The sequence below is a fragment of the Peromyscus californicus genome, unplaced genomic scaffold (genome assembly GCF_007827085.1).
Source record: "Peromyscus californicus insignis strain IS unplaced genomic scaffold, ASM782708v3 Scaffold_6__1_contigs__length_162567912, whole genome shotgun sequence".
Lineage (NCBI taxonomy): Eukaryota > Metazoa > Chordata > Mammalia > Rodentia > Cricetidae > Peromyscus > Peromyscus californicus.
Genome location: NW_026294584.1, coordinates 133,492,761 through 133,519,391, shown reverse-complemented (window position 1 = coordinate 133,519,391; position 26,631 = coordinate 133,492,761). Strand labels below are relative to the sequence as shown.

Here is a 26,631-nt window from a genome sequence, read left to right as displayed (position 1 = left end):
CAGAAGCCTCCCTTTAAACAGCAACTGCCGCATGGCCGTGGGATCCTTTACTGACAGGATCACTTCATTTTCAGCTGTTTTATCTCCCAGATGCCTACGGAATAAACTAAATAAATGCTCCTTTCTGGTGAGAGATGTTCATTTCAGGTAGGAACCTTCAGAGATGTTACTTGACCCACAGAGCAGATTGAATGGAGACCATGCAGGCCATGCACATAGAGAACTGAGCCAGAGGTTCGGCCACATCCCACCATGAGCATCCTGACCACAGGTGGTTCCATCTGAACACCCATATGTTTATCGGGTTCTTCTTATGACTTTAAAAGTTATCCTATAGTTATTTCCAATATCGAACAAGATATGACGCACTTTTTGTCAAGCCAAATGCTGGGAAATGCTCCTGGTTGACAGGTCTCTGAGCTTTGAACCACTGACTGGAATCCTTGTACCCTCACACCAGCCCCAGGAGCTTGGCGATGGGCAGCTTTCTGTTTCCTCTTCACATCTCCACAGAAAGCACGGTCCTCACGGGCTCCCTTTTTTTGCTTTAGTTCTCGTTCTAAAATGTACCTCTCTAGAAGGGAAATGGGACCTGACTCACTTCCAATGTTCGATTCAGGAAGGAGTTTTGAGAAGAAAGAGAAGCCCCAGAATGGATTTGAGAGTTGCTGTTTATTCTACTCTGTGTTTTGCACACTGGAGATGTGGACCTCCCTATAGGTTGGCAATGAGCTTGACCCCTTTCGAAGACTAGCCAGACTTCTGAATCCCCACTAACACAAAAGTTCATTGGTTATCATCTAAGTTGCAGGAGACTAGGATGAAAGATGCTCCCTTCACAGCCTTCGCCAGAGCACATGGGGCCACTTGTCTGTCCTCATCAGAGCACTTTCTTGTAGGACTGTCTGGTAACTTCCTGCATCCACCCACTGCTGCTCCTCATTAATAAGCTGTGCCCAGTACATGTCCATCACTTATTTCTGACAGCTGCTCTGTTTTGTCACAGAAGCACACAAGCATGAGTGTTATTAAGAGAAACCCCCTTTCTGGGGAGTCAGCTAACGCGTTGGCTCTCAGGACGTCAGGCTGCTGCACAGCACAGACTTCTCTGTCCCTTGGCTCCTTCCTCTGCATTTAAGCCCAGACATGAGCAGAGCCTAAGGCTTTCTATGCACAGGAAACTGAACTCTGATGAAAAGTGGGTTCCCAAGACAGCTTAGTTATTCTGTACTCGAACCAGACTCTCAGGTTATTCCTCTTCAAAAGAAAACAGACTATGAAATGTACTGTATATGAATTGCATGCATAGTGCATACAGAATTAAACACAGTAAGCATTTGTGAAATCCGAAGTAAAGCAGATGCACATGTGCTTTGGATGTAACCAAGACTGCAGCATTGGATAGCCACTTACTGAACGAAACACAAAGACTGAGCTAGACAAGGGGAGAAGTAGACAAATAGACAAATGACACCATCCGGGGACAAGTGGGAAGGAAGCATGGGAGCCCACTGTAGCTGGCATTCATGGTCCCTGGGAGGGAGAAGCTTGAGCCATCTAGCCAGTGGGATGGGTGAAATCAGGCACCAGCTTAATCTTAAACCTACTTAAATCTGTAAAAGGTTTCAGGTGACACAGGTACTAGGAAGTCTCCAGGTACATGTGCCAGTGTGGTTGGGAGCCTCTTCTAGAGTCGGCCATTTACTCCACTAAGGGTCCATCATTTGTTTTATGTTGTTAATTCATGTGACTTAAAAAGTTTCACCAGATTTTGTTACGTTTTCTTATACGTCTTGGTTTATGCTTTTCATTGTTTTATTAATTTTTGGAGATAAAAGTGTTCATGTAAGAAGTCTGTTATTTCTTTTGCCTGTGCTGATTGCATGTTCTCTGTTGATGTCTTGTCCCTGACCTTGACACTGGCCATCTTGTCTGTGAAAGGAGGCGCAGCGGCGGGCTTGCTTGATCAGAAGAAAGGGAAGTTTGCTTGGTTTAGTCACTCTACAGAAACCCATGGTAATGTCTCCTGTGCTCTCTGTGTGTAAATGTGTGTTGGTCCATACAGATTGCATGGGAGAACGTTGCTCTTGATGTCTGGGGTGTGTGCGCCTGTGTGTTTGTGTGGGTGCACACCAGCGCTCTTCTGTTGGTATGGATATGTTTGCACGTGTGTGTGTGTTTGTGAGGGGAAGACCACTGACCCTCATCTCTTCCACTGGATCGAGTCAGCGAGCTTGACAACCAGCACCAACTGTTCCATGATAGAAGATGGAGTCTTTCCTTTGGATAGTGACAGCCACAACCAGTCACTGTAAATGCAGAATGAGCCCCGCTGCTGGAAGGGCCTTGACTAGAGGATATGCTTACTCCTAAGGCCCAGGCAACTTCTTCCTAAGTTTAGTGTCTTTCCAAGCCTAGCACTGCTACTCTCACACTACTGTACTCACATACAAGGGGTTCTCTGAGAGCCAAGTATCACAAAGTCAGGAAGCTTTCTACATGGAGCTCAGACCTCCGAGAGTTAAAGGGGCCTGAGTCCAGAGTGGCTAAAGATAAACAAACTGAAAGGCCAAATGCTCCTCACTTTTATAGCTTCTTATTTAATGTGGATTGTCCACAGCCCATGGAAACCTCTGAAGGCCCCTATTCCCAGTTCCCAGTGCTAAGTCACCTCCAATGACTAGTCCCATCCAAAGACCTTAGGCTGCGATATGAATGTCAGCGCTATAAATCTGAACAACATTGCTGGTCTATTTTATGCCATCCTGTGGTGTGTCCAGAGCCTGGCTCAGCCTCCCAGTCATTGACTTACCCTAGATGTAGAGTAGAGACTTGGTCAACACTGGAGTGGTCAAGGTGAGCATGGGGCAGGGACAGTGCTCAATCACTAGTCCTTTCTAGGCGCACCATGGACTTTGACCATCATACCCAGTCTCTAAGCCTCACTTTCCTTTCCTATGACATAAGGGGGACATGCTAGAGCTGGGTAATTTTTACAGTTTCCTCCAGCCCTTAATATCTATGAGATGGTGTCTGGATTCTTTTTTCTCAACATTTTTGAGGCAGAATCCTAAGTCAAAGAGAACTATTCCATGTGACCGTCAAAACATAGTAAGTCATGGGTTCTCTGTTTGTGTCTTCCATATTTGAAATGAAACTCTTTTCATCTGCCTGACTTGTCATAAACCAGAAGAAAAGAAACTTGGGAAAGTCCATCTCTATCAACGTTACCATGTAACCAATGAACGTCTCCCCTGGGCTGTGGTGGTCCATGGAGACTTGTCACTCCTGTCACAGTCTCAGTAGTTGTAGACACTGTGGCTGCTGAGGGCCAGTGATTTCTTACCAGATGAGGTTTATTCGGGAAGGAGTGCCAGTCCACATTGCTCTAAAGAAGGATTGGTAAAACCAAGAAGCTCCCTGGGAGTTGTGGTGTATACCACTAATGCCACACTCAGGAGGCTATGGCAGGTGGACTGCCAAGTTTGAGGCCAGCTTGGAATATGTCAAGACCATATCTTATTTTTTAAAGTATATATATGTGTATTTATATATATATATACATATATATAGTGTATATATATAGATGGATGGTTTCATATTACATTAAAAGGATGATGGCAGCTTTGAAGAACTCTTTGAGCTAAACTTTAATTTTATAGAATAAATAATACTAAAATAAATGACCTAAGCCACCATGCTGAGTCTAAGCTGGAAAACTCCTTCCTAGGCTGCTGCTGCCTTAGTGTAAGATGCTGGCCATTGCTTGGCCAGGTTGGCTCTGGGACAATCAGGTAGCTAGTATCTCTGTTTAGATGGGGGTCCAGGACTTCTAAGAAGAGAGATGGTATCCCTGCAGGTTCTCTTTGGCCCACATTTAAGCCTGATTTTGTGGATCCTGCAATTAGACGACTCCATTCTTTGTGTGTGCCATGTTGTGTAAGGTCAAACATGTGAGTTTGACAGTGGCTAGTTACCTCAAGACCACCACCTCAGGTGTGGTCCTAAGTGTCATTGCTTTATGACACAGTGCACTGCAGGAAAAAAAATGTCCCCAAATCCATCAGGAAATTTGTTTGAGTAGCAGAAGCACCCTTTCTGCAAGCAAGCTAGACTCCAGTCTTAGGTTGGAGCTGGTAGGGGAAAGAAAGGAAGAAGGTGGCAGAGTTGTGTTTTAAGAGCTTCTCTCCATGTGGTCAGTTGAGGATGCAAATGGAAAAACTCCAAAGTTGAGGGCCAAGAAGGATGCAACCATCATTCTTGTCCAGATGTGTCCTGTAAGGTAAATGGCCTGATCATCAGAGTCCTTCCTACAATCCCACTCATCTACAGCGTCCTGGCAGCTGGCTTGCTCAGCCTGATGAGGACAATGCCAGGGCCAGGCCCCCACAGACAGGCCAGCAGGTGGTGCCCAGCCAGCCCTGGGCTAGAATGGTATGTCTTACACTAACGCTCTTCTTCTCCCTTTCTCTCCCTACCCTCAATGCCTTCCATGCCTCCCCATCACTCACAGTGAGCATGCCCACAAGTGAGACTGAGTCTGTCAACACTGAAAATGTGGCTGGAGGTGACATCGAGGGCGAAAACTGTGGAGCCAGGCTTGCGTGAGTACCCATAGCAAACTTAGCACTGAGTTCTTCCTGGGGCATGCCCTGGGAAACTGGCTCTTGGAGTCAAGTAGGATGGCCCCTCACTCCAGGGGCAGAATCAGAACCTTGGTTGACAACCTGTGCCCTGGGTGGAGGGAAGAGAGGCCTGGGATGATGATCTCATATGTGGTAGTGGGCTCTTCAACATAAAGCCCATCTTCAGCATTTCTGGGAGGGCCACCAAACTCAGATAATGGACCCTTTCACTCCATCAGAGAAGTATAGAAGTAGGGGTGCTCTGATGTCTGTTTTTTCTTATTCCCTTTCATTTATTTTTTTCATAAGAGCTAGTAGGTCAAGGTCCCTGCTGCTACATGGTCACCTTTTCCATTCTGACAAACATGGCCTTATAGAAAATCACCAGCTAAGGGACTACACTTCAGGGGATGATCCTGTGGTCCTGTGCAGCTCTGAGCAGCCCTTCTAATGACGGGGAGCCAGCGCCTGGCATACTACCAGGAATGTCCTTAGCCTAGGAGGCAGCAGTCCTTCTTAGCAGCTAAGGCTTCCTCGCGGTCCCTGGCTCCCAGGGACTTTGACCTGGGACTTAGCCAGATGTGAGAGAGCAGGAGCTGTTGTCCATGGGAGCAGTTCACATATGGATTGTCACAGTCCTGAACACAGGATCAAATCATCCATGTCAATGACCCTCACTCCCTAAATGAAGGGGGAAATGGTTTCATTACTAAAATTGACAAAACCAATTTGATTACTAGCGTCACAAAAGCAAAGCCTGGGGGACAAAGGGGTATGGCACTAGGTAGCCACACCCAGGCTTCACTTTGGGAGGCGATGACCGCTTTTCCTATGGCCATGAGTGTGATAGCTGTAACCTTGCCTTGACCGCTGGAAGGAACTGCAAACAGAAAGCTCTGAGTAGGATTAGCCCAAATAAACTGTGTCTCCAAATGCTTCTGGGGGTAGAACAGCACTTTCCCTGTAGCATGACTCACTGCCATGCAGACCCAGCCTTCTCACGACAGTAGCTGCAGGCCAATCTGAGTGTGCCTGTGTGTGAGCCGAAAGAGGGAGGTGAGCAAGGCTGGGGAGCTGTGCAGCCAGGTTCCAGGGTCCACAGGGCTGTGGCATCACTCACTCTGACAGTGGCACCAGGGAGTCTGCACTGCAGATTTCTCAGCATTGTTGAGAAGCAATTATTGTCAAAGTGTTGTTAAAATATGGTGCTAATTACATTTGTAAGCAGCACTCCCAGCCTTTCTTCTTCTTTTCCCTTTTGGAAGTCTACAAAAGGTGGCCCCAGATAGCAATGATAGGGGCAGCATATGGCACCCTTCTAGCTCATAAGTTCCAGGCTTTTCTCCTTGCTTGACATCAAGGATGGGGAGTTTGGAGAAAAGATTATCAAGGTTATTATAATGCTGGCTTTGGGGCATGGCCCAAGGTATAAACCAGGAGGGGCCAGGGAGCTGGCACCAGGAACTCATTTAGCAGTACATTTTGGAGTCCATGATGCTAGGCTGGAAAGCAAACCTGATTATCCCCTGTGGAGGGAAATGGGCATCGCTGCTCTATCTGTCACCTCCTAGGAGGATGTGCTCTGCATCTGAGTTATGCAGAAATGGTTGCTCTCATTCCTACACATACCCAGGTTGATACACATCTATGCTGCATACAAAAGATAGTTATGGCACCAGAATTAGAATATACACTTCATCTACTGCTATCTTTGCGCATCTCCCCACAAGACAGATGGGCTAAGATTGCCGCTGTTGCTATCAATGGATCGGCTTAAGAAGAGAAGCAGGCTGAGGGCAGAATGAGAGATCATAGTTTTATGAGCTTTGAGCTAAAAGTCCTGAGATCGGGATGAGGACTTGCCTGTAAGAAGGCTGGGGTAAAGATGTCGCGTGGGTGGCAAAGGGGTGTAGAAAAAAGGACTGCAGTGTGAGGCAATGCAGTGACAGAGAAAGAGATAAAGAAAAAACTCACCAAAATTTGATAAGATAAATTGATAACAAGGCTGAAGCAAAATTAGAAGGGGGGTCCAGCCTAAAAGATACGCAGGTGCTGTGTGGATGGCAGGGTGAGAAGTTCTGAGGTTCAGTTCTGAGTAGAGATGGAGACGGGCATTTGAGGCCATTGATAAGGTCATAGGACAGTGTTTATTCAGATAGGCGTAGGAAGCAGGAGACAAGGACCAAACTTTGGGGAAACTGACACACAGAATAGAAAGACAAACAGACAGTTCCACCGAGAGATGTGGGAGGGAGATGTCAGGAAAACCCTCTCTGTGGGAACCTTAATGGTGGTCACAGCCTATAGAGATAGTAGTCATCCAGAAAAGTGGCACTGACTCCATGGAGCTGACCACCTAGTGTGGAAGAGGCCCTAGAAACTGGCGTGTTGTGATGCCTAAGTAAATGTAATGTGTCCTCAATTGCGGAGAATCCCGGTTTGGATTGACAGGTTAGGAAAATTCACTGAGGGATTAAAATTTAAACTGAAAACTAAGAATGAATAGAAATACCAAGTGTCAGGGGCCAGCATGTGTGTGAGGGATGGTGGTTCGGGTGCAGGGCAAGAACTGGTGGGCTCCATAAGGACCTTGGTCTGTGTTATGGGAGTGTGAGAAGTTGCTGAAAGGTTTTTAGAACACAGAGCTGTGTGAGGGGATCAGTTCCATCAGTCCTATACTCTCGAAAGATCGTTTTGACGTTAGGAACAATTAGGAAAGAGGGTGATGGACTAATGAAGCAGCCACTGTGGCTGCTCATGTATGAGATGATGGCGGCCCCAAGTAGAGCTGTAATGTGGGGACAGAAAGAATTGGCCAATCGTCAGGGTGTCCCAGAGCTCTCTACTCTAAGGGGCTTGGGGGTACACTGACTCTGAGAGCCAGTCTCAGGAAGGGTGGGAATGTGCCAGTGCAGGGCACCCCCCAGAACACTGAGGCCATTGCAAAGGAGAGAGAAATGGGACAGGGAAGGGAGGAGCTGGCACGGGAGTAAAGGGATGGCTTTCACTGCCATGGGGTGGTCTTCAAGGCACTGAGAAGCCAGTGAAAACCCAGAAGCTGAAGAAACTGCAAAGGAATTGAGCACAGGAAGTAGATTTCCTCTGCCTGGGAAAATGGAAGGGAGCTGACCTCAGACTTGAAGCAAGCACCCTTTCTAAGGTACAGCTCCTTTCTCCCAAGAAAGGGACAGGATGGACCACTGATTCCATCAGAAACCAAGGCTGAACACTGCCTTCCAGGACTCTTTAAAGGGGCACTTCTTCCACCTCCTTGGCACATTTGGCTCCATGTGAGATCACAAATGACTAAGACATTCTACAGCTTGAGGAATTGCGTAGCAGAGACCCATGTGACATGAAGGATTCCTTTTAGCTCTGAGGGCCTATGAACACTGGTCAGGGATGGGAATTGTTCTAAGATCCATCATCTTTCATGGGGTGAAGGCTGGGTGTTGTAGAAACTTGAAGGACAACCCGGAAGATACAAATGGGAAGGCCACCAAGGGACGACTAGATCTGCAGCCTTGGACATTCTGGAGATTGACACTGTCCATGTACATTTGGCATCTTTAAAATATATTTTTGGTACATTTTAGAGCCTAAAAGCACTAAAAAACAATAATTATGTGAATCTGATGGGGCTTAACCACAGTGACCCAGCTCAAGGCCAAGTGGGTAATCTGCCTTATGTCAAAGGACACATGGACATCACTGAAGGTCAAGCTGAAAACTAGAAGTCAACTCTATTGCTTGCCTGGGAGCTTTGGAAGAGGCAGAGTGATCGAGAGGATCCTCTACAGGCAAAGCCTGGGTTCCAGGAAGGAAGTTCAGGCCAGAGATGGATTTAGCATCCAGTATCTGGAGCCATGTTCAGCTTGGGCAAACTCCAGGATATGCTCCCTCTCGTCCTAACAGCTGGGATTGTGATCAAGCTGTGGAGTCGGAGAAGCTGAATCAGCAATCTTTCTGAGTGTGCTGAAGGCAAAATGGGGCCAATTCAGGAAAACTCTTGCACAGTAGGTAGTAAGTGTACAGTACTTATCACTCAAAGAAGGAAGAAGAAGCTGAATGTATAAACAACTACCAAGGAGTTCAACTATTTGTCAGATAATGATAAATACAAAGCCAGTAGCTTAACAGGGAAAATGATTTGAGGGTTGTCTCTAATTTCGAATGTCAAAATTAGGGAGGAAAATCTTGGTCTTCTAGGTTGGCCCCTAGGGGTCCAGTTGAGCACCTGGGGATAAATAGATAAGTCCCTACCCAGTGGTGTATTCTGGAGGTCTCATGTGTGGCTAGTTATTAACCTCCTCCACTTCCTTGCTCTTAACAAATCTACCTGAGATGTGAAGTAGGGATGGCATTGCACTTGAATATGAATGATGGAAAAGTCCAGAAACTTTGGAGCAAACTACTCATGCCCACTGGGGTTTGGGTACACTGGAGGCTTCTGCTGTTTCCAGGACTCTACAGGCTGCACAGATTTCAAACATCAGTAGAAGACAGACATGCTAAGGTGCTCAGTACTCTCTGGCTCCTTTCTCCACAGTGAGAACAGCTATCCAAACATGGAGACTGTCGCTACTGACAGGAGACAGTGGGCTGTGAGCAGTAGCGTCCTTCTGTTTTGTGAAGTCTTGAAGCTAACTGCTCCTGCATACAGGGATTGCCAGGGAATCAAAGCCTTCAATCTTCTGTAAAGTTCTAAGTATAACTCTTCTAGGACCCCCTGGAGTGACATCACACCTTTCCTTAGTGCAAGGACCAAAGTGCTGCCGAGGGCCCGAGGAAATGGGCTTGTATTAAAAACAAAGGAATGTTTCAGATGCAGAGAACCTAAAGTCATGCTCGCAGACTCCTGATAGCAACAAGAAGCCTTCTTCATATGAGGTGTACAGGGTTAGACATCAGGACTTGGAGCCAAATAGGCAGGAGACTCATGGACCATTTCATTTGGCCCAGAGTACAAGGACACCAAACAGTGGCCACCTGTGAACGAGGACAAATACTCACTCAGCTCTGATCTCCCCTTATCCCATATTACAGATTCATTTCCTTAAGAGAACTCTCAAGTTCCTCGTAGGGGAGTTTCTAAGGTCTTACTTTTGCTTGTAAATTAACTGGACTGAGAATAAGAGGGAGACTTGCAGGGGGCAAAGGGTCTGAGTTGAGCCAGAAACCACTGAGACCCTCTGCAAGAAAGCCTGGAACCAGCTCGGCCTTCTTACAGATCCCTGAGCTCAGCATATCCATAACCTGCTTCCCTGTCTCCATTGATCAGCTAGCAAACATTTCTTCCCCTGTTAAACGGTGCCTCTAGATGAAAGACGCTACCCTGGGCTCTAGGCCCCCCTCCCACATGCTCAGTTAGCATGTGATTAAACCCTGCAGCCTGGCAGGCAGTCTTGGGGGTGGAAAAGGGTTGTTAGTTAACAGTTCAGAGCAATAAAGGCACTTGGCTCGGCTTCTCAGTGCCCTGGAGATATAATTATCTCATGCACGATGACTTTGCCACCTGCCACATCTTCTGCTTTATTTTTTTTTAATAAAAAAATAATATCAGGAAGGGTTGATGTTTTCTTATTACGTGACATAGCTTGCTTTTTGCCTGACTGGGACAACATGGCGTCAAGCAGTCACCTTCCAACATCCCTCCAAGGGTCTCTGATCATTGCCATTCCTCATTTGAATTCTATTCTTTGTGGCCATTTTTAAAATGTCCTACATGAGTACAGTATTTACATCATTCCCACTCCTTCCTCTCCCCTCTCAAGGCCTTCCCTAGCCCCCTACTCTTCCAATTTTATGACCTTGTTCTCTTTGATTATTGCTGGTATATATTTATAAATATATAACTCGCTGAGTCCATTTAGTGTTGCTCGTGTGCGATGTGTTTAGAGCTGACCTCTTGAGATTGGACAACCTGTTAGGGACCTCGTCCCTGGAGAAGACACATTCACCCTCTTTTAGCAGCGTTGGTTGCCTGTAGTTCTTCATCTAAGGGTGGAGCTTTCTGAGATTTCCCCTGTTACTTTGCCTGTGTTCACCTTTCTCTCTCTCTCTCTCTCTCTCTCTCTCTCTCTCTCTCTCTCTCTCTCTCTTTTTTGGTTTTTCGAGGCAGGGTTTCTCTGTGTAGTTTTGGGCCTTTCCTGGAACTCACTCTGTAGACCAGGCTGGCCTCGAACTCACAGAGATCCTCCTGCCTCTGCCTCCCGAGTGCTGGGATTAAAGGCGTGCGCCACCACCGCCCGGCCACCTTTCTCTTAGCATCAAAGCTAAGCTGGCATGTGCCTTCAGATGTTTGGGTTTTTTCCAAAATGTTTTGTCTCAATTGCTTACATCCTCCTTCCCCCTCTCCTTTCTCTTCCCTCTTTCCTCCTTTCTCTCTTCTCCCCTTTCTCCCTCCTCCCTCACTTTTCTCTACTTCTCATTAACAAGCCTCTCTCTTGACCTCTCTCCACCTCCCAGCTCCGTGTAGCTTTCCTGGAATCTGTCCTAGATGAACTGGACAGTCTCAAAGCCTCCCTTAAAGGTGCTATCTTTCGGGATCCTTCCCATGTAACGATCCTTCAAGGACACCCTACCTGTGCTTCCGCCCAAAGTTGCCATAGACCTCTGAGGCCACACCTGACTTCAGCACATATAATGTCCCTTTAGAGCCTGAGGCTATGTGTTCATATCTAGTGAGCAGCTCTGAGCTAGGGAAGTGATGGCCTTCCCGTTTCCAGCTGACTCATGTGGCTTCATGTGCTTCCTAACCCAGCTCTGGTAGAGATCCAGGCAGACCACAGTGAGGTCAGCACGAAGAGTTTTCTGTTGGTGGGGTCTTTCTGTCTGCAGTGAGAGACTTTCCATTTTCCATGGCTTTCCTAAAGGGGTGTTATGCTTAGCCCTTCATGGAGTTTGTGGGCAGATACTGATCCTCTCAGGACTGTGTGCTCTGCTCTCCAGCAAAGGATTACCCATGCTTAGAAGATACTGGATTTGTAGATGTCAGCTGGGCCAGCCACATTCAAATACACAAAATGTTCTTTCTCTGTAGCATTATAACTTACCCCACAAATCCTTCCAGTGCCCACATACCGTCCTGGGGAACATCAAATTCCTTGGGGATGGTTAAACACTCTTGATATGGACAAAAGTGAATATGTTGTCTTTGCTAATATTTCCTTTTACTCTTTCAGCCACCGGATCTCCAAGTCCAAGTTCAGGTGAGTGAGATGCAAACTACCCCTCTTCCCTTCTGTCCCTGTAGCCTGACCCCCAGCTACTGTGTCAGATGGCCAAGGTAATTCCTATCAGCTTGGGTCCTTCTGGGGCTAGAACTGCTTCCTTTTGTAAGGGTTAAAACTTGGGTTCTTTTGGATAGGCTCTGAGTGGTGTCTACTTCCTGTACAAGATAAAGTCAGTTAAAATAAATGTGCGAACATTTGTTACTACTTGGCATACTTCACAACTTTGAGGATTACAGACAGAATGTAGATTCTGTCACTGCTTTGAGACAGTATCAGAAGCTTCCAGAATATCCACCCTGTGGCTTGTCTCTGCCTTTACCTTCTGCACGTCTGCACAAATACTTTCTTCTACATGCAACTCCTTGTAGGTTCCCAAATTTCTATATTCTCTTGCATACTGAGACTTTTGTGGGGCTTTTCCTCCACCAAAATCACCATCTATGTCTCTATCTGGAAACATCAGACTTGTCAATCCGCTCAAAGGTTACTGCATCTGTGGCACCCTTGGCACAGCACACTAAAATGGTCTTCTCATCAATCTCCATTCCCACATGTTTGGTCATGCAATAGTCCTAGCACTTACCATGTTATACTCTAGCTATTGGCTCAAAGGCCTGTTGCCTCCTTTGAACTTTGTCTGCACACTGGAGTCTGCTCAGTACCTACCTAACTACCCCACAGGTTGCCTCTGAGAGCTCCCTGAGTGCTTGACTGGTTATATATGTAGGATGAGAATGTAAATTTAATTCCACAAACAAGACTTAGACACCAAAAAATATTGGCCATTTATTTTTCATAACGTAGTCTTGCCTCCCAAGCCTCATCACATATGTAGTGGGAGTATGAGTAATTCTAAACTAGTTCAACCAGGTGTTTACCAACAGTATGTTTTAAGCAGTTCCTGGAGGTCACGAGTGCAATTGCTCAGAGTTCGTTTTCCCCAGCTCCTGTCTAAAGTGGATCTGGATACGCAGGGGGTTGGGGAGAATGCCACAATCCCAGAATCAGAGCTTAGTGAAAGAGGTCCTGGAGTTCTCAAGAGTCTCTTGACTCCTGCCAGCTCTGATACGTGGGCCAGCTCGACATATGGCAAGTCTGTCTAGTTTAGACATCCACCACTACAGGCCATGTCATGTACCCTGTGCCATACCCCTCCAGCCTTGAAATCTCCACTTCTGTTCTCTGACTCTCAAGCTCTCTGATCACTGTCCAGCTCCCTTAACCTCTCCTTGTGACATCGAGGTGTTTCTAAGCGAGTCCCTCTAACCTCATGGCATTCCACACCCAAGTATGAAGGTTAAGTGAGGACTCTGGTACGTGACACTGGTCCAATTCTGACACCTCCTTTCTCCCATGTTCCTCTGGGACTGGAAAATGTATGCTTCTTCTTCCCCTATTGTTCTTTCAAACCAAGGCCTCCTTAATATAAAAATCCACGGTCAGCTCTACCAGTACTGGCTTTTATTACATGAAAGAGAGCTCTAAACACAAAAGAATCCTCTCTAGATCTTCATTCTTCATCTTCTGCATGTGTAGAAGTAGCTGGTATATAATAAGAATTTAGTAATATATAGAGAAGTAATATATAGGATGGATGGATGGATGGATGGATGGATGGATGGATGGATGGATCAATCACCTGGTCTTGATAAGATGTAGACTTGACAGACATTCAAACAAATGTCATATTTGACAAGTACATGTTTCTTTGAACAGTTCCACAGCCCCCACATAGTAATAGTAAAGAGATTAAATTTTACAGTGAAAATATTTCCCAAATTCTATTCTCACTCCATGCAAATGAGGAAACCATAGATGAATGAATGAATAAACACAATCTGGAGACTTGTGGAGAAGATCCCATACTTGGTGGACACTCATGAGTTATCAGGAGACTCTAAAACCTTCCTTTTGCATTGGGTAATCCACAGTGTCAGGTATGTCTTTGAAAAATTACAGTCTTTTGATCCTTGGGACCTTGTCCATGCTGCATCTGCCAGCCATGGGGCTCTAATTGCTTACTTTGGGGGAGGGGTGCTCTCTCTCTCTCTCTCTCTCTCTCTCTCTCTCTCTCTCTCTGCATTTCCAATTTAAGGTAAGCACAAAAATGACCTTGTATTCACAAGTGGCTTCTTGTCAGTGGGTTGGCACAGTCATTTAAAAACACCTGTAGATGATCCCTGAAGCTTAAAGAAGCCCAAAGTCACAGCTCAGGAATAGGCTCAGCCATCCTGCAGGGCAAGTCCTGGCTGGTGTGCTGAACCTATTTCTGTGCATGCTTTGAAAATTATTCTAGTGGCCATGTCAAAGAAGTCCAAAGGAGCAACAGGAAATGAAACATTTTTATTTAGAGCGGTGTAATGAAAACATTGTCATTTCAACTGAAATTAATATAACACATTTTAGTGAGATAGCTTGTGTTCCTTGTTGCACCAAGACTTTTTGAAACTTAGCATGTACCTTACATTTACTGTATATCTTAGTTTGGATTGGCCACATGTTGCTAGTGTCTGTCACCCAGACAAGGGGACCCTAGAAGTCCTGAGCAATATCACAAGCAGCTTGCTAACCTACATCCTTCAGCTCACTGATGGTGTCTGGTTAGGCAATAGCTAAGGATGATAATAGATTGAAAACACTTGCAGAATTATCAACATTTCCCAAATAGTTCTCTCAGTTGGGAAACAATCTAATAATGACAGTAATAGAATTGGAGCTTCAAATTGGCCTATTTTAGGTGCAAGACTGGATGATACAAAGTCATGGTTAATTTTGAAAGAACGGTTGAATAGAGCTTGCAGGGGAAAAAAGAGACAAATTAGATGATGCTTGGGGTTTTTTGATAATTCAGGTTTTCGTGTAAAGGAAAATAAAGGCTACATTTGAGACTCACTGTGCATCAGTGATCCAGAGACCTGTTGGAATGTTTCCTAGCATAACTATGAAGAATTCAGAGCAAACCTCATGGGGTTCCAAACTGTGAGGGCCGTCAGGCCTAGTCTTCGGTAAGAACCGCCTCCCACGTCCTTGCTTTTCTGCTGTGCCGTAAACAACTAGGCACACAAGTCTGCCCCAATCTCTAGATCCCATTTTTAGGCTACTTACTCATAAAAGAGTTAAATGTAGCGGATTTTCTCTGCTGTCTGTTCCTGGTTCTGTTGAAGATGGAAACTTCCTCCAGCAATAGACAGCCTGCAGTGTCTACTGTTTCCATGTCTTGGACTTGTCAGCATGGGCATGCCGAGAGAAGCAGTTTAGGAGCTCTGTCCTTTCCCCTTCCTGAGGCCAGGGCTTTCTAAGCCTTGCCTTTTTCAGGGAGTTGGACCTGGGCACGTCTCTCTGTCATATCTCACACAACCTGTAAGCGAGCATCGTACTGTGTGAGACAAACTGTGCTCAATACTATGGGTCTGTAACAAAATAGAAGACATGATCCCTGCCTCTTGTGGATCTGATTATCTCAGTAAAGAGTCAGGGGCCAAACATTAAAAGTTAACTGCTGCTAGCAGGCAATGGAAGTCCTCTCCCAGGGGAAACCTCTCTGGATCCCTCCATGACTATGTAAGATGTGGCCTAGGGGCACTATTGCAGAGAGTCCCAGCATGTAGTATGTTCGCCTACTGCTGTGCCCTGGCCGGCCTTTGTGCTGGGAAGGACTGGGTCTGTTAACTGTTGCTATCTTACCGTGTCCGCAGCAGCTCTTACATAAGTGTTTCTGACTGCACAAACCAAGTGTGTGATGCAGACAGGCTTTGCAGGGAGGCCAGGGCTAGAAGAGCAGAACGTCCACTGCAGAGAAGCTGGGATTTGAGGTGAGCCCTAAGGATGAGCAGGACCTAGAAGATAGGACCAGAGGATGGAAGCCTTCATAGTTGGGAGGGTATTCTGTGTTTCTAAAAAAAAAAAAAGTCGACGCCCTGTGCTGGGGGTGGGGTGAAAATAAGAGGAGCCAAGGGAGAGGGAACAGAGCACAGCGCTACAGACAGTTAGGTACAGTAGGCACGTTCACTTCCATCCTTCTCGCCCCGTCTCTGTATTTCTAGAGTAAATGACTTCCAGCTGATGCAAAGACAACATGAACAGCAGGCAAATCTCTCCTCCCTATTTTATCATTTAATTTCTATATCCTCTGTGCATATGTAAACACACAAATAAATTTACACATTCTAATAAACTATCCATTTCTTATGTAGTAGGAAGTGTTGCCAGGAAACCAGCTGTCAAGCAAAACTACATTTGAAGAGTAGGAGATGTACAATTATCTTTAAATACTTTCCCTGGATAGTAATTACTCCCATCCCCACCACAACCCAAAATCCATGTGACTCTCCAGAACGGCTCTGTGCAGTAGCAGCCACCTTTAAAAGAGCTGGCAGAGAGCTGTTTTATACCCATGGGACGGGCCTGACTTTATAACAACCGATGTCCACTGCTAATAAACGAGAGAGAGGCCGTGGTTTAATTCTTGGTATTAAACGGACTCCAAGTCAGTTTCTACCTACTGTAGGTAAAAGCAACCTTGATTGCTTTATAGTCTGCATGGCAATTATCAGTGGTCTCTGCAGTATGGGATTGTGTCTATTTTAAAATGTATCTTTGCAATTAATATATGTTTTTAAATTATCCTACATTAATACTCATAGGAAGAAAGAGATGTGTTCTGATAATACGGGACTATGCAGTATCAAGTTATGGCAAATATCAAGGGCCACTTCCCATTACATCCACCTGGGACTCGTTGTCCTAGCCACTTGTCCCTCTCCACAGATGCCCCATCCTCACACTTGCATGTGGCATGGCTAGATGTCTCAAGCACCCTGAAGGGCAGACTAATGTCTGACTTGCATGGTGTCTCTTCTGTGCATAGTGAAGTCCCCTAAAGCACCAGCTAAGCTGAGTGTCCCCCGCAAAGCTGGGGCCTCCAGTGAAGGATGGATCAGGCCAGAACACTGAGACTAATCTATCTGTCCTTCCGCTTGCAGGCCCAAAGCCAAGTTCCCCCTGGTAGTTCTCAGGGAAGAATTCAAGTTCTTAGATTGCCTCTGGTTCTTCCATTCTCTCTGTAGAATTCAGTTAAACCTTGGTAACGGGATTTTCCATGGAACAGTAGAGAGAAAAACGACAGTGTTAGAGACATAGATGAAGCCAAGCTACCCCAAAAGGCAGTGTGGATAAGTGAGGGAACCATTCAATACCCCAAAAGGCAGTGTGGGTAAGTGGACGGAACCATTCGATATCCCAAAAGGCAGGGTGGGTAAACTGTAGGGAACCATTCAATACCCCAAAAGGCAGTGTGGGTAAGTGGACAGGACCATTCAATATCCCAAAAGGAAATGTGGGCAAGTGGACAGAGCTATTCATATAGAGGTCTGTCTCCCTGGGACCAAAAAATACAATCTGTCCTTGGCATGGAACTGGTGATGTTGAAAAAGTCTCTCTTAAGGAGTAGAGAGCTGAATTTAGGGACAAAGGATGTAACATATATAGCCAGTCCTGTACCCCTTCTGGTATGCTTGTATGTGGTACTGTGTGACGCTGAGGACCATTCATGATTCTTCAACTGATGCACCACCAGCACAACTCTACAGAGGAAATGACTAAATTTTTCTATGATTATCTCTGGACAGAAGACTGCAGATATGGAATAATGACATAGACATATTCAGAATGTTGGACTACAGGTCAATTTCATTGCCCTAAAATAGAAGGCTGGTTTTTGCATCCTGGCCCAGGACAACACACACATGCGCATACACACGCACACACACTAAGAATTCTATTCAAGTATTTCGTACTACTTATTTTGAATCATGCTGTGATATTTTCATTCTGTTCCTTTTTTCAGTGCCAATCATGGCCTATCAGTTGTTTTGTCCACTCATGGGCTGCAGAATGAGGTTTGCAGGTCTCTGCTGCAAGCAGGTCCCACATGCCTGCATAGAGGCCGAGACTAGAAAGGCACAACTAGAAATTACCATATGGAAATGCAGATGCCTGTGATGTTTGCACCAGGGTATTGTCTCACTTCCTTCTGCCTTCTTTACCAGCGGAGCAGGGACTCTATATGCCTGATGATCTTTCTGCCTTCGTGCCCAGCCACCACCCTGAACCACATTCCAAGCTAAATGTACTGCCCTTCTCCCACCCCTCCTCCCTTCCCAGAGCACCCCTCTCTGGATTTTGATCGGCTGTGGGTGCCACACTCCCAGACCACCAGCTAGGCAGTTTGGTACCCCTCTTAGGACCTCTCTCTCCTCTTGAATTCCAGTCTCCTGTTGACTCTGTTTCCGGTCTGCTGTATCCTCGGTGTCCTTTGTGCCACTAAGAAAGTTTTTCTTACATCATCACTAATCCAGACAGCTGGAACTGTCTTCTTGGTTACACCTTGATCTGAAAGCTCACCATGTGTCTGTGTCTGTTGATGTCTGGTTTCTGAAATAAAATCTGATTGTGTGGGTCTTCCGATGTTGGGGCTTGGCCTGGCCATGTGTGATCTGACTCTCCACACTTCTTTATTGTATTCCAGGCAGCTGTTAAAAGCATCATCCTCTGAATCCCCAGCAGAGCTCTATGTTGTGTGTGTGGTGGGAAAGAGCACTGAAACCCTCTGTCATAGATCCATAAAATGGGAATGTCTCTTTGGGATCCCCAGCTTAATGGCTCTCAGCCATAATTATACATTAGAACCAATTGGGGGAGTTTAAGAAGTACCAGTTCCATCTTTTGGGTATTTGAATGTACCTAGCACCCAGTTGATCGGTTTTCAATCAGATTGATTTGGTGCTGAGGTGAGGTACGAGGGGAGGGGTGGCTGAGTGGTCATTAAAGCTTTCCCAAGTCATTCTACACATGGCCACCCTGGAAAGTCACCGACAGTCCTTGACCAAGAGCACTGGGGAATACTGTGTGACAATAGTTGAGCTCTAGGGGTTCTGTGTGTGTGTGTGTGTGTGTGTGTGTGTGTGTGTGTGTGTGTGTGTGTGTGTGGTGTGTCAGGGGTGTACTCACCTTTCTAAACATAAATTTTAAATGTTCATTGAGTTCTTAACAGATCCTAAGAGCCCATGAATGTAAAGAACCTCTGCTGTAAATCAGCCTCTTCTTCTGCATGGAGAGGTGATACCGGTCCAGTGGAAGGGGCGGGGCTGGGGAGAGCATCACCCTGCCTCTACCACTCTATATATTGGACAGGCTGCTGTACCTCAACAGCCCTTAGTTTCCTCCTCAATATCAGGGTAACACATGCTTGACAGAGATACTTAAAGACTTTTGGAGAAGCCCCGAGACAGTCCTACAATTCCAAGGCCACAGAAGGCTTTATTCATGGTAACCATTCACCACTGCTGTCACCGCCACCAGCACAGTGACTAATTCCCCCTAGGCTCGCCACACTATTTCTGATAATGCCATTAAAATAAATTAAAAGGAGTTGGAAACTCCTTTCTCTTTCAGTAGCAGAGATTGAAACCAAGGCTTGGGTACACACTTGGTTTTACCACTGAGGTATATCCCCAGCTGAGAAAATAAAAGCAACTCCCCTTGTTGGGCAACGTCGGCCTCATGCCAGATGGCATATATGGCATTTGATGCATGTTTACAAGAATCCCGTGAAATTGTCCCTGTTCCTTCTAATCAAAGCTTTAAAATGCAGCATGGATAGACCCAAGGCCACAGAGATAGCTAAACAGCTTGGTAGAGGTCTGGCCACACCACCACCAGGGTGTGTAGTAAGGCCAGGCCAGTGACCGGGGAGATGTCACCTTGTGTGCTCGGGGTCGGCAGAAGTCTAGCTCTCCCAGCCAACCCCGTCTCTCCCTCCTTGCCCTTTCCAGCCGCTACTGGCGCAGGTGGAATAGATTCTGCAGAAGGAAGTGCCGCGCGGCCGTCAAGTCCAACGTCTTCTACTGGCTCGTGATCTTCCTGGTATTCCTCAACACACTCACCATTGCCTCCGAACATCACAACCAGCCCCACTGGCTCACAGAAGTACAAGGTGAGCAGCTCCTGGCTTGGTGCTGTTCACTCTTGCTAACTCAGCTCTGGGTCCTGGGGAGGGACTAACTATTGGGGGGAGATTGACAGTTAAGCAGCTGGTGACTACTGGTGCCATGCTGGAACATCCGACCGAGGGCCTGGAAGCTTGCAGGCCCCGTATTAAAATCCAGGCCCTTGTGATAAACAGTTATGACCCTCAAGCACTGATGTGCCCTCTCGCCAAATCCCCCCACAGCCATAGTCATCATGGAGTCCATCAGTAGCAGGACAGGCGCTGGAGCTCATCTGGCTATTTCAGACCCTCAGCTGCCAACTTCCCAGAAGCAATTTTCAGTTCCTCTGGCCTTACTCTAGCTCCAGGCAGCTTTCCCCCAGACCATAAGAAGATAGGCAAGAAGCAAACAGAGCCTGCACAAGGGACAGTATTCCCAGAGGCTGGCTAAGACCCCTTGTCATGCCTGGACCCCTATGAAGACAATCACAACCCATGTCTAAGTATCTCTGGGGAGTGAGGCAGATATGGTTCAGGCTATGGGGGTCCTGGGAGGAGGTAGGTCATCTAGTGGTAACAAGGCACAGGACAGATAGCCTGGTCTCAACTTTGGCTGTTGGCTTGGATGGGTCACTGACCCCTCTGCACCTGCTCTCTCATCTCTGAGGATTGGGTTTAATAAAACCAGCACCAAGCCGCTCAGGTTTCTATGGGGATTAAGGAAGACAACGTATGCTAAGCCTTTAATGCATGGTGGATGCTCAATGCAGGGTTATAATGACAAGAATCTGGACCCGATTGTTCTTTCAGAAGTAGCTGGGAGAGGTCTCAAGGGAAGGAGGGAGGGGGAGGGGAAGGAGAGAGGGAGGGGTGAAGGGATGGGTCTTCTTCTCCAGCTATGACAGTGACTGTTTTATTTTTTCTGCCTCCCCTTCCTCTTTGCTCTTCTCGGTTCCTTGCTGGAATGCCACCCCTGTCCTACACCTGCCAGACACAGCCAATAAGGCCCTCCTGGCGCTTTTCACTGCAGAAATGCTCCTGAAGATGTACAGCCTAGGCCTGCAGGCCTATTTTGTATCCCTCTTCAACCGCTTTGACTGCTTCATCGTGTGTGGGGGCATCCTGGAGACCATCCTGGTGGAGACCAAGATCATGTCTCCCCTGGGCATCTCTGTGCTGAGATGTGTCCGGCTGCTCAGGATCTTTAAGATCACCAGGTGTGTGGCTCCTCTTCTCCCTGTGGGGGTGGGACTCAGGAGAAGTCTACTGGAGGTCAGAGAGGATGAGCCTGGATGAGGGAAGAGCTGCAGTTTCTGGAAGGTAGCCTCTGCAGCAAGGGGAGTTGTGGTCCATTTGGGTGGTGTGCCACTTGGAAATGCCTTTAACTCCAGACTGCTGTCATTCAACCTGGTTGCTGCTGTGTAACTGGAAGTCCAGAGGTAGGTAGCCAGGTGGCTTTAGGAAACATCAGGGACTCGGTCACCTCCTGTCCTTAACTTGACCAGCATTGGTGTTGATTCAACTGTAGGGTACAAGATGGCTTCTGGACATTGAGGTATTATCAGTTCTAGAAAAGCAAAAAAGGGTTTAGTCAGCTTCTTTGCTCCCCCAAATCTCAGGCAGACCCATTGTTAGAGATGCTACTCCAAACCAAACAGGGCAACAAGACAGCAAGTGTAAGGTAGGGCAGGAAGAGCTGGGGACCCTGGCACTCTGGGTATGTGTTAGCTACTTCTCTCAATCCTGTGACCAAAAATCTGACAAGAGCAGCTTAAGGAAGGAAGGCTTTATTTTGGCTCAGAGTCCATCCAGTGGGAAGGTGTGGTACCCAGAGTGTGAGGTGGCCCGGCACAGTGTGTCCGCAGTCAGGAAGCACAGAGGGATAGACGACGCTGTTCTCAGCTTATTTTCTCCTTAATCTTCTCTGTAACTCCAGTGTGTAAAATGGTACTGCCCACGTTCAAGAAGGCTCCTACCCCCCTTAGTTAAGCCTCTTTGCAAAAAGCCTCACAGATAAGCCCAGAGGTTTGTTTCTAAGTGGTTCTAAATTTCCCCAAGTTGACAGTCAAGATTCAACAACGTGTGGTAGAAATGGGCAATGAATGGTACAGTTGCTGTGAAAAACAGAGCTGCCGTTTCTCAGCTAATTAAGAATAGAATTACAAAGTACCCAGAAACTTTACTTCTGGGTATTTACACACACCATTAAAAGCCAGATCTTGAAGTGATGTTTGTACACTCATGTTTATAATGACATTATTTACAAAAGCCAGAAGGTAGAAGCGCCCCAAGTGTCAGGTGAGTGGATGGAATAAAGGTAATATTTACATCCAACAGAATATTACTGAGCTTTTAAAAGAAAGTTTTTATGCGTGGTACCACATGGATAAACTTTGGGGACATTATGCTGAGCGAAATAAGCCAGTCACAAAAGATAAACGCTGTTTGATTGTACTTATTTGAAGTTCTTAGTCATAGCATCAGAGTAACAGAAAATAGGACAGTGGCTGAAGGGGAGAGGGTGGGGAGAAAAGGGGTTACTATTTAAAGACTAGAGTTTCAATATTATGAGATGTAAAGAATCATAGAAATGGATGCTACACACTATGAATATACTTAATATCCTTGAATCGTAAACTTAAAGTAATTTTAAGGTTTTCTGTGTTTTAACACAATAAAAAAAAATGGAGGAAAACAGGCTGCTGAGGTGGCTCAGTGGGCAAAGGGGCTTGCCGCCAAGTCTGACAGCCCGAGTTCAATCCCTGAGACCCACATGGCAGAGGACTGACTCCTCTAACTTCCATACATGTGTACTTGCTCTCTCTAAATAAACAATTCATTTATTAGTTAAAACTTGAGGGGCAGCAAGATTGTCCAGAAGGTAAAGGCCTGGTACCAAGCCTGAAGACCTGAGTTCGATCTTTATAAACCACGTAGTAGAGGAAGAGAACTGACACCGGAAGGTTGGCCTTTGACCTCCACATGTTCACCTTCCCCGCCACAAAATAAATAAATATGTATACTTTTTAAAATGGAAAAAAAAATCTCTTCCAGAAATCTCATCAAGGGCTTTTCTGGTCTCATTGGCTGTTCTTGCTGTTAGGAAAGGCTGAGAAATAGGTCTCTCTGACAGGCATGGGTCGCTACAAATGCAGCAGAGATGGCCAACTCTGAGTCAAGAGGGTAGGAACTATACCTCAGAGGGCTTTGATCTGGCCATCCACACACATACTGTCTGTCCACTGGCCCATCCGCAGACTGTCACCATTCTCACTACAGGGCAGGCAGAGCCTCAGGAAGAGGGTATAGCAGGAATCCAGGGAGTGGGCAGCCTGTGAGCTCTGCCCTGGTGAAATCATTTTATGGGCTGACATCATCATTTTTAAACCATTTTATGAAGATTTAACTTATGTGCCATAAACTCACCACTTTCAAGAGTACACTTCATTTCTCTGTGTGTGTGTGGATTCAGAGTTTTGCAACCATTACCACATTCTGGTTTTAGAACATTTTCATCATTCCCCAAATAAACTTGATACACATTTCTCAACCCTGACTCCATGCTAGCCCTAGGTAGTCACTCCTCATTGTTCAGATTTATCTATCAGAAACATCCTGAAAAAATAAATCAGGGCAACAGTAGCCTATTGTGGACATTATTACATTCTAAATGTAATAATGAAAGATGTGGTCATTTGTGTCTAGCTTCTTTCACTTAACTTAGTGTCTTCAAGTTACAGCCAGGCTTTAGCATGGATCAGAGCTTCACACCTATTCTTGGTGGATAATATCCCACTGTATGGCTATCTCACATTCATCATAGTCATTCCTCAGTGATGGGCGTTGAGTTTAGTTACCTACTTCCAATGCCTATATTAACATTTGTGTCCAGGTTTTTATAGATCTGTATAATGTTCATTTCTTTTGGATATATATCTAGGAATGCAACCTCTGGGTTATTCAATAAACCCGTTAAGATTTTAAGGAATGATAAAATTGTCTTTTAAAGAGACCAGACCATTTTACATTCCACCAGTGATGTACGCCTTAAGGGTTCCAGTTTCACCACTGCTCATACTGATTGTTCTTGGCTTATTTGTTTGTTTGGTGTACTTTTTGGTTTATTTGGGGCTTTCTACTTTTTACCTATTTTCTTCTTAAAGAACAGATGGTAGTTTACATATTTATGGAGCACAGAGTAACATTCCAGTATGGGTGTACAACATGTAATGATCAGATGATGGAATGGAGCACATCATCTTACTTTAAATACTTATGTCTTTCTGCTAAAAACGTTCAAAATCCTTTCTACTAAACACTTGGAAATGTGCAGTTCACTGTTGTTGGCAGTTGTTCTGCTGCGTGTTAGAAGCATCAGAGGTGACTGTACCTTACACTGCCTGCTGTGATCTGTTCTCTTTCACTTTCCCCCTCTACCCTGGCTGCTGCCTCACCGCCCTGTTCTTTGTGTCATTGAGATCAGTGTTTCAGGCCCGACCTACAAGTGAACCACGTGGCACTTTTCTTCCATGCCTGACATACTGTAATATCCTCTAGCTCCCTCCACAATACTGCAGATGACACAGTTCTATTCTTCCTTGTTATAACCATTGCTTTTAATAAAAAGGATGAGATTGACTGGGAAAACACCTGAGGGCCTCACAACCCCATGAGCATCATTTCATAAGAACCTTTGAGATACGTATCTGGTTGTCAGTAATACATAATACATATGTGTGAAGTGGTCTCCTTACAAAAACAAACTTAGATAGGGCTAGCTGGAAGGAGTCTTTCAAAACTTCTCCAGATAGAAGTTCCCAGATCCCTTGGGAATCTGATTTCTGAGCAATCTTTGGAAATAAAAGCATTGAACCCCTCCCTTGGATTGTGTTAGGAAATGAGAATGGAGACTTGTGCCTCCAGGTCAAGGACAAGTGTGTCACAACTCACACAGGGTGTTCCTTTGAGTGAGTCACCAGGCCCTGTGAGGCATCCTAGCTGTCACTATTCTTGTCATTATTCTCTGGGCGGCCATCTGAGCGCACAGTCTTGTTGAGACTCCAGTGAGAGGCACTTGGATGTAAGTTCAGCGATGCCAACCAGAGGCTTTTGTCTTCAGTTCAGTCAGTGTTGTCAATGTTATTAGGGGAGGTCAGTGAGGTCATGAGAACTCAAGCATGGACCAGGAACTCTGGCCATTCCTAAGGATTTTAGCAGCTCAAATAAGACACTGATCACACTGCACTGTTAGGGAAAAAAATGTGACTAGTAGTAAGACTTTGTGAGGTAAACTCCTGGAGAATTGAGAAGGAGAAATATACTTGCTTAATGGAAGGACAGCACACAGATGCCCCATCTCCAAGCAAGGCTGGCAGGATCACAGTGCCCACACCCAGCCCATGTTCTAAGCATTTCAAATTTAAGGTTGGAGGCAGGTTCACAGGGAGCAAGTGTTCCCCAGCAATCTGCACTCTGCACGAATAGCCTGTCTTTCATTACCTTACCACTGTTCAGATGTGAACATCTGAATGTATGCATCTCCAGATGATTTGAGACCTGAAGAAGTAAGCCCCACTTAGACAATGGAATTATTCTGTTTCTGGACTCTTTGAGGCCTGAAAATACTGCTAGTTCTTCTTGCATGGGGGCTATGGGATGCCCTCTGGTCAAGCCAAACTTTAAAAAGTTGTTTCTTGTTGGTATTTTCACAATGAGAATACACAAACTAATTAAAAGGACATCACAGGGCAGTTGCTCCAAGATGTTATGACAGTATCTAGCAATGAAACAAAGCTGAAAAAACAAAACCCAACCTCCAACATGAGCCATGTGAGAATTACTGAAGAGGCATTGAAAACTTGAAAGTTAAAATAGTGTTTATCAGACCTCAGGAAAAGCAAACACGGTCAGCACCATCTAACAAGCAGCGTATGAATGCAATCCTTTAGGTCCTATCTCGGGACTCAGACAACAAGACAGCCTGGCACATCAGCTCCAGAGGATGTTCTGAGAGACGGACCTGCCATTAGCTGTCATCAGTGTGATACTTAAGCAGTGCAACCTTGGACAAATGACTTAGCTCTCTATACCAGTCAGCTCATCTGTAATCATTCCTCTGCTCATCCTCTTTTAGGTCATTGAGGCTGAGTTGCTGTAAAGGATGTCAGCATTGGGACTACCCTATCTAACACAGAGTGCTTTAGTTCATGTTAGCATCTGTTACTGTTAGTGTTTCTACTGCATTTGTTATAAACCAAAATACTCTTCTAGTCCCCTGTTCCTCCCCTACAGCTGCCTCCCACACTCTCAAATGTGTCATTAGGCTGACTTAGGAAGACACATTCACCCTAAATTATGACCACATATGGGGTGCCCAAAGCCCTACGTGAGTGTCATTTGCAAATCTTCCATGCTGTAAAGATCTCCAAGTCCTTGCCCAGAGTCTTTCCCAACCCCCCCCCCAGACCCCCCCCCCCAATCCTTCCAGCTTTCTTTACTACCTTCTAAAGTCCTCTGCTCAGGAGCCCATGGAGCCTCTCACTTCCTTTAAGGCCACCAATAAACAGGAATCTGGTGTTTGTGAAGTTCCCAGGCAAGAGTCTATGGAGAACATGCTCAGACCCAAGAGCCACATGCTTTCATTTGGGGGAGGAAGGGAAGTTATTCCCTTGGGTGGTAACTGTCACCTATAGGAGCTTAAGAAGATTCAGTAAAGGTTACTTGAATGTACCTCCTCTCAAACCCTATCACATTTATGATTTGGGGGGGCCAGTCAGGTAATGCT

At 45.9% G+C, this 26,631-nt stretch overlaps 1 protein-coding gene across 1 annotated transcript in view; it reads left to right on the top strand.

Moving 5' to 3' along the window:
• The window catches only part of Cacna1c (calcium voltage-gated channel subunit alpha1 C), a 558,454-nt gene that overhangs the window by 424,618 nt on the left and 107,205 nt on the right, over positions 1–26,631 (top strand). The window contains exons 10-13 of the mRNA XM_052721999.1: positions 4,514–4,604; positions 11,810–11,836; positions 19,693–19,853; positions 20,839–21,064. Of these exons, the coding sequence (XP_052577959.1) occupies positions 4,514–4,604; positions 11,810–11,836; positions 19,693–19,853; positions 20,839–21,064 (505 nt within the window). The remainder of the gene's footprint in view (positions 1–4,513; positions 4,605–11,809; positions 11,837–19,692; positions 19,854–20,838; positions 21,065–26,631) is intronic.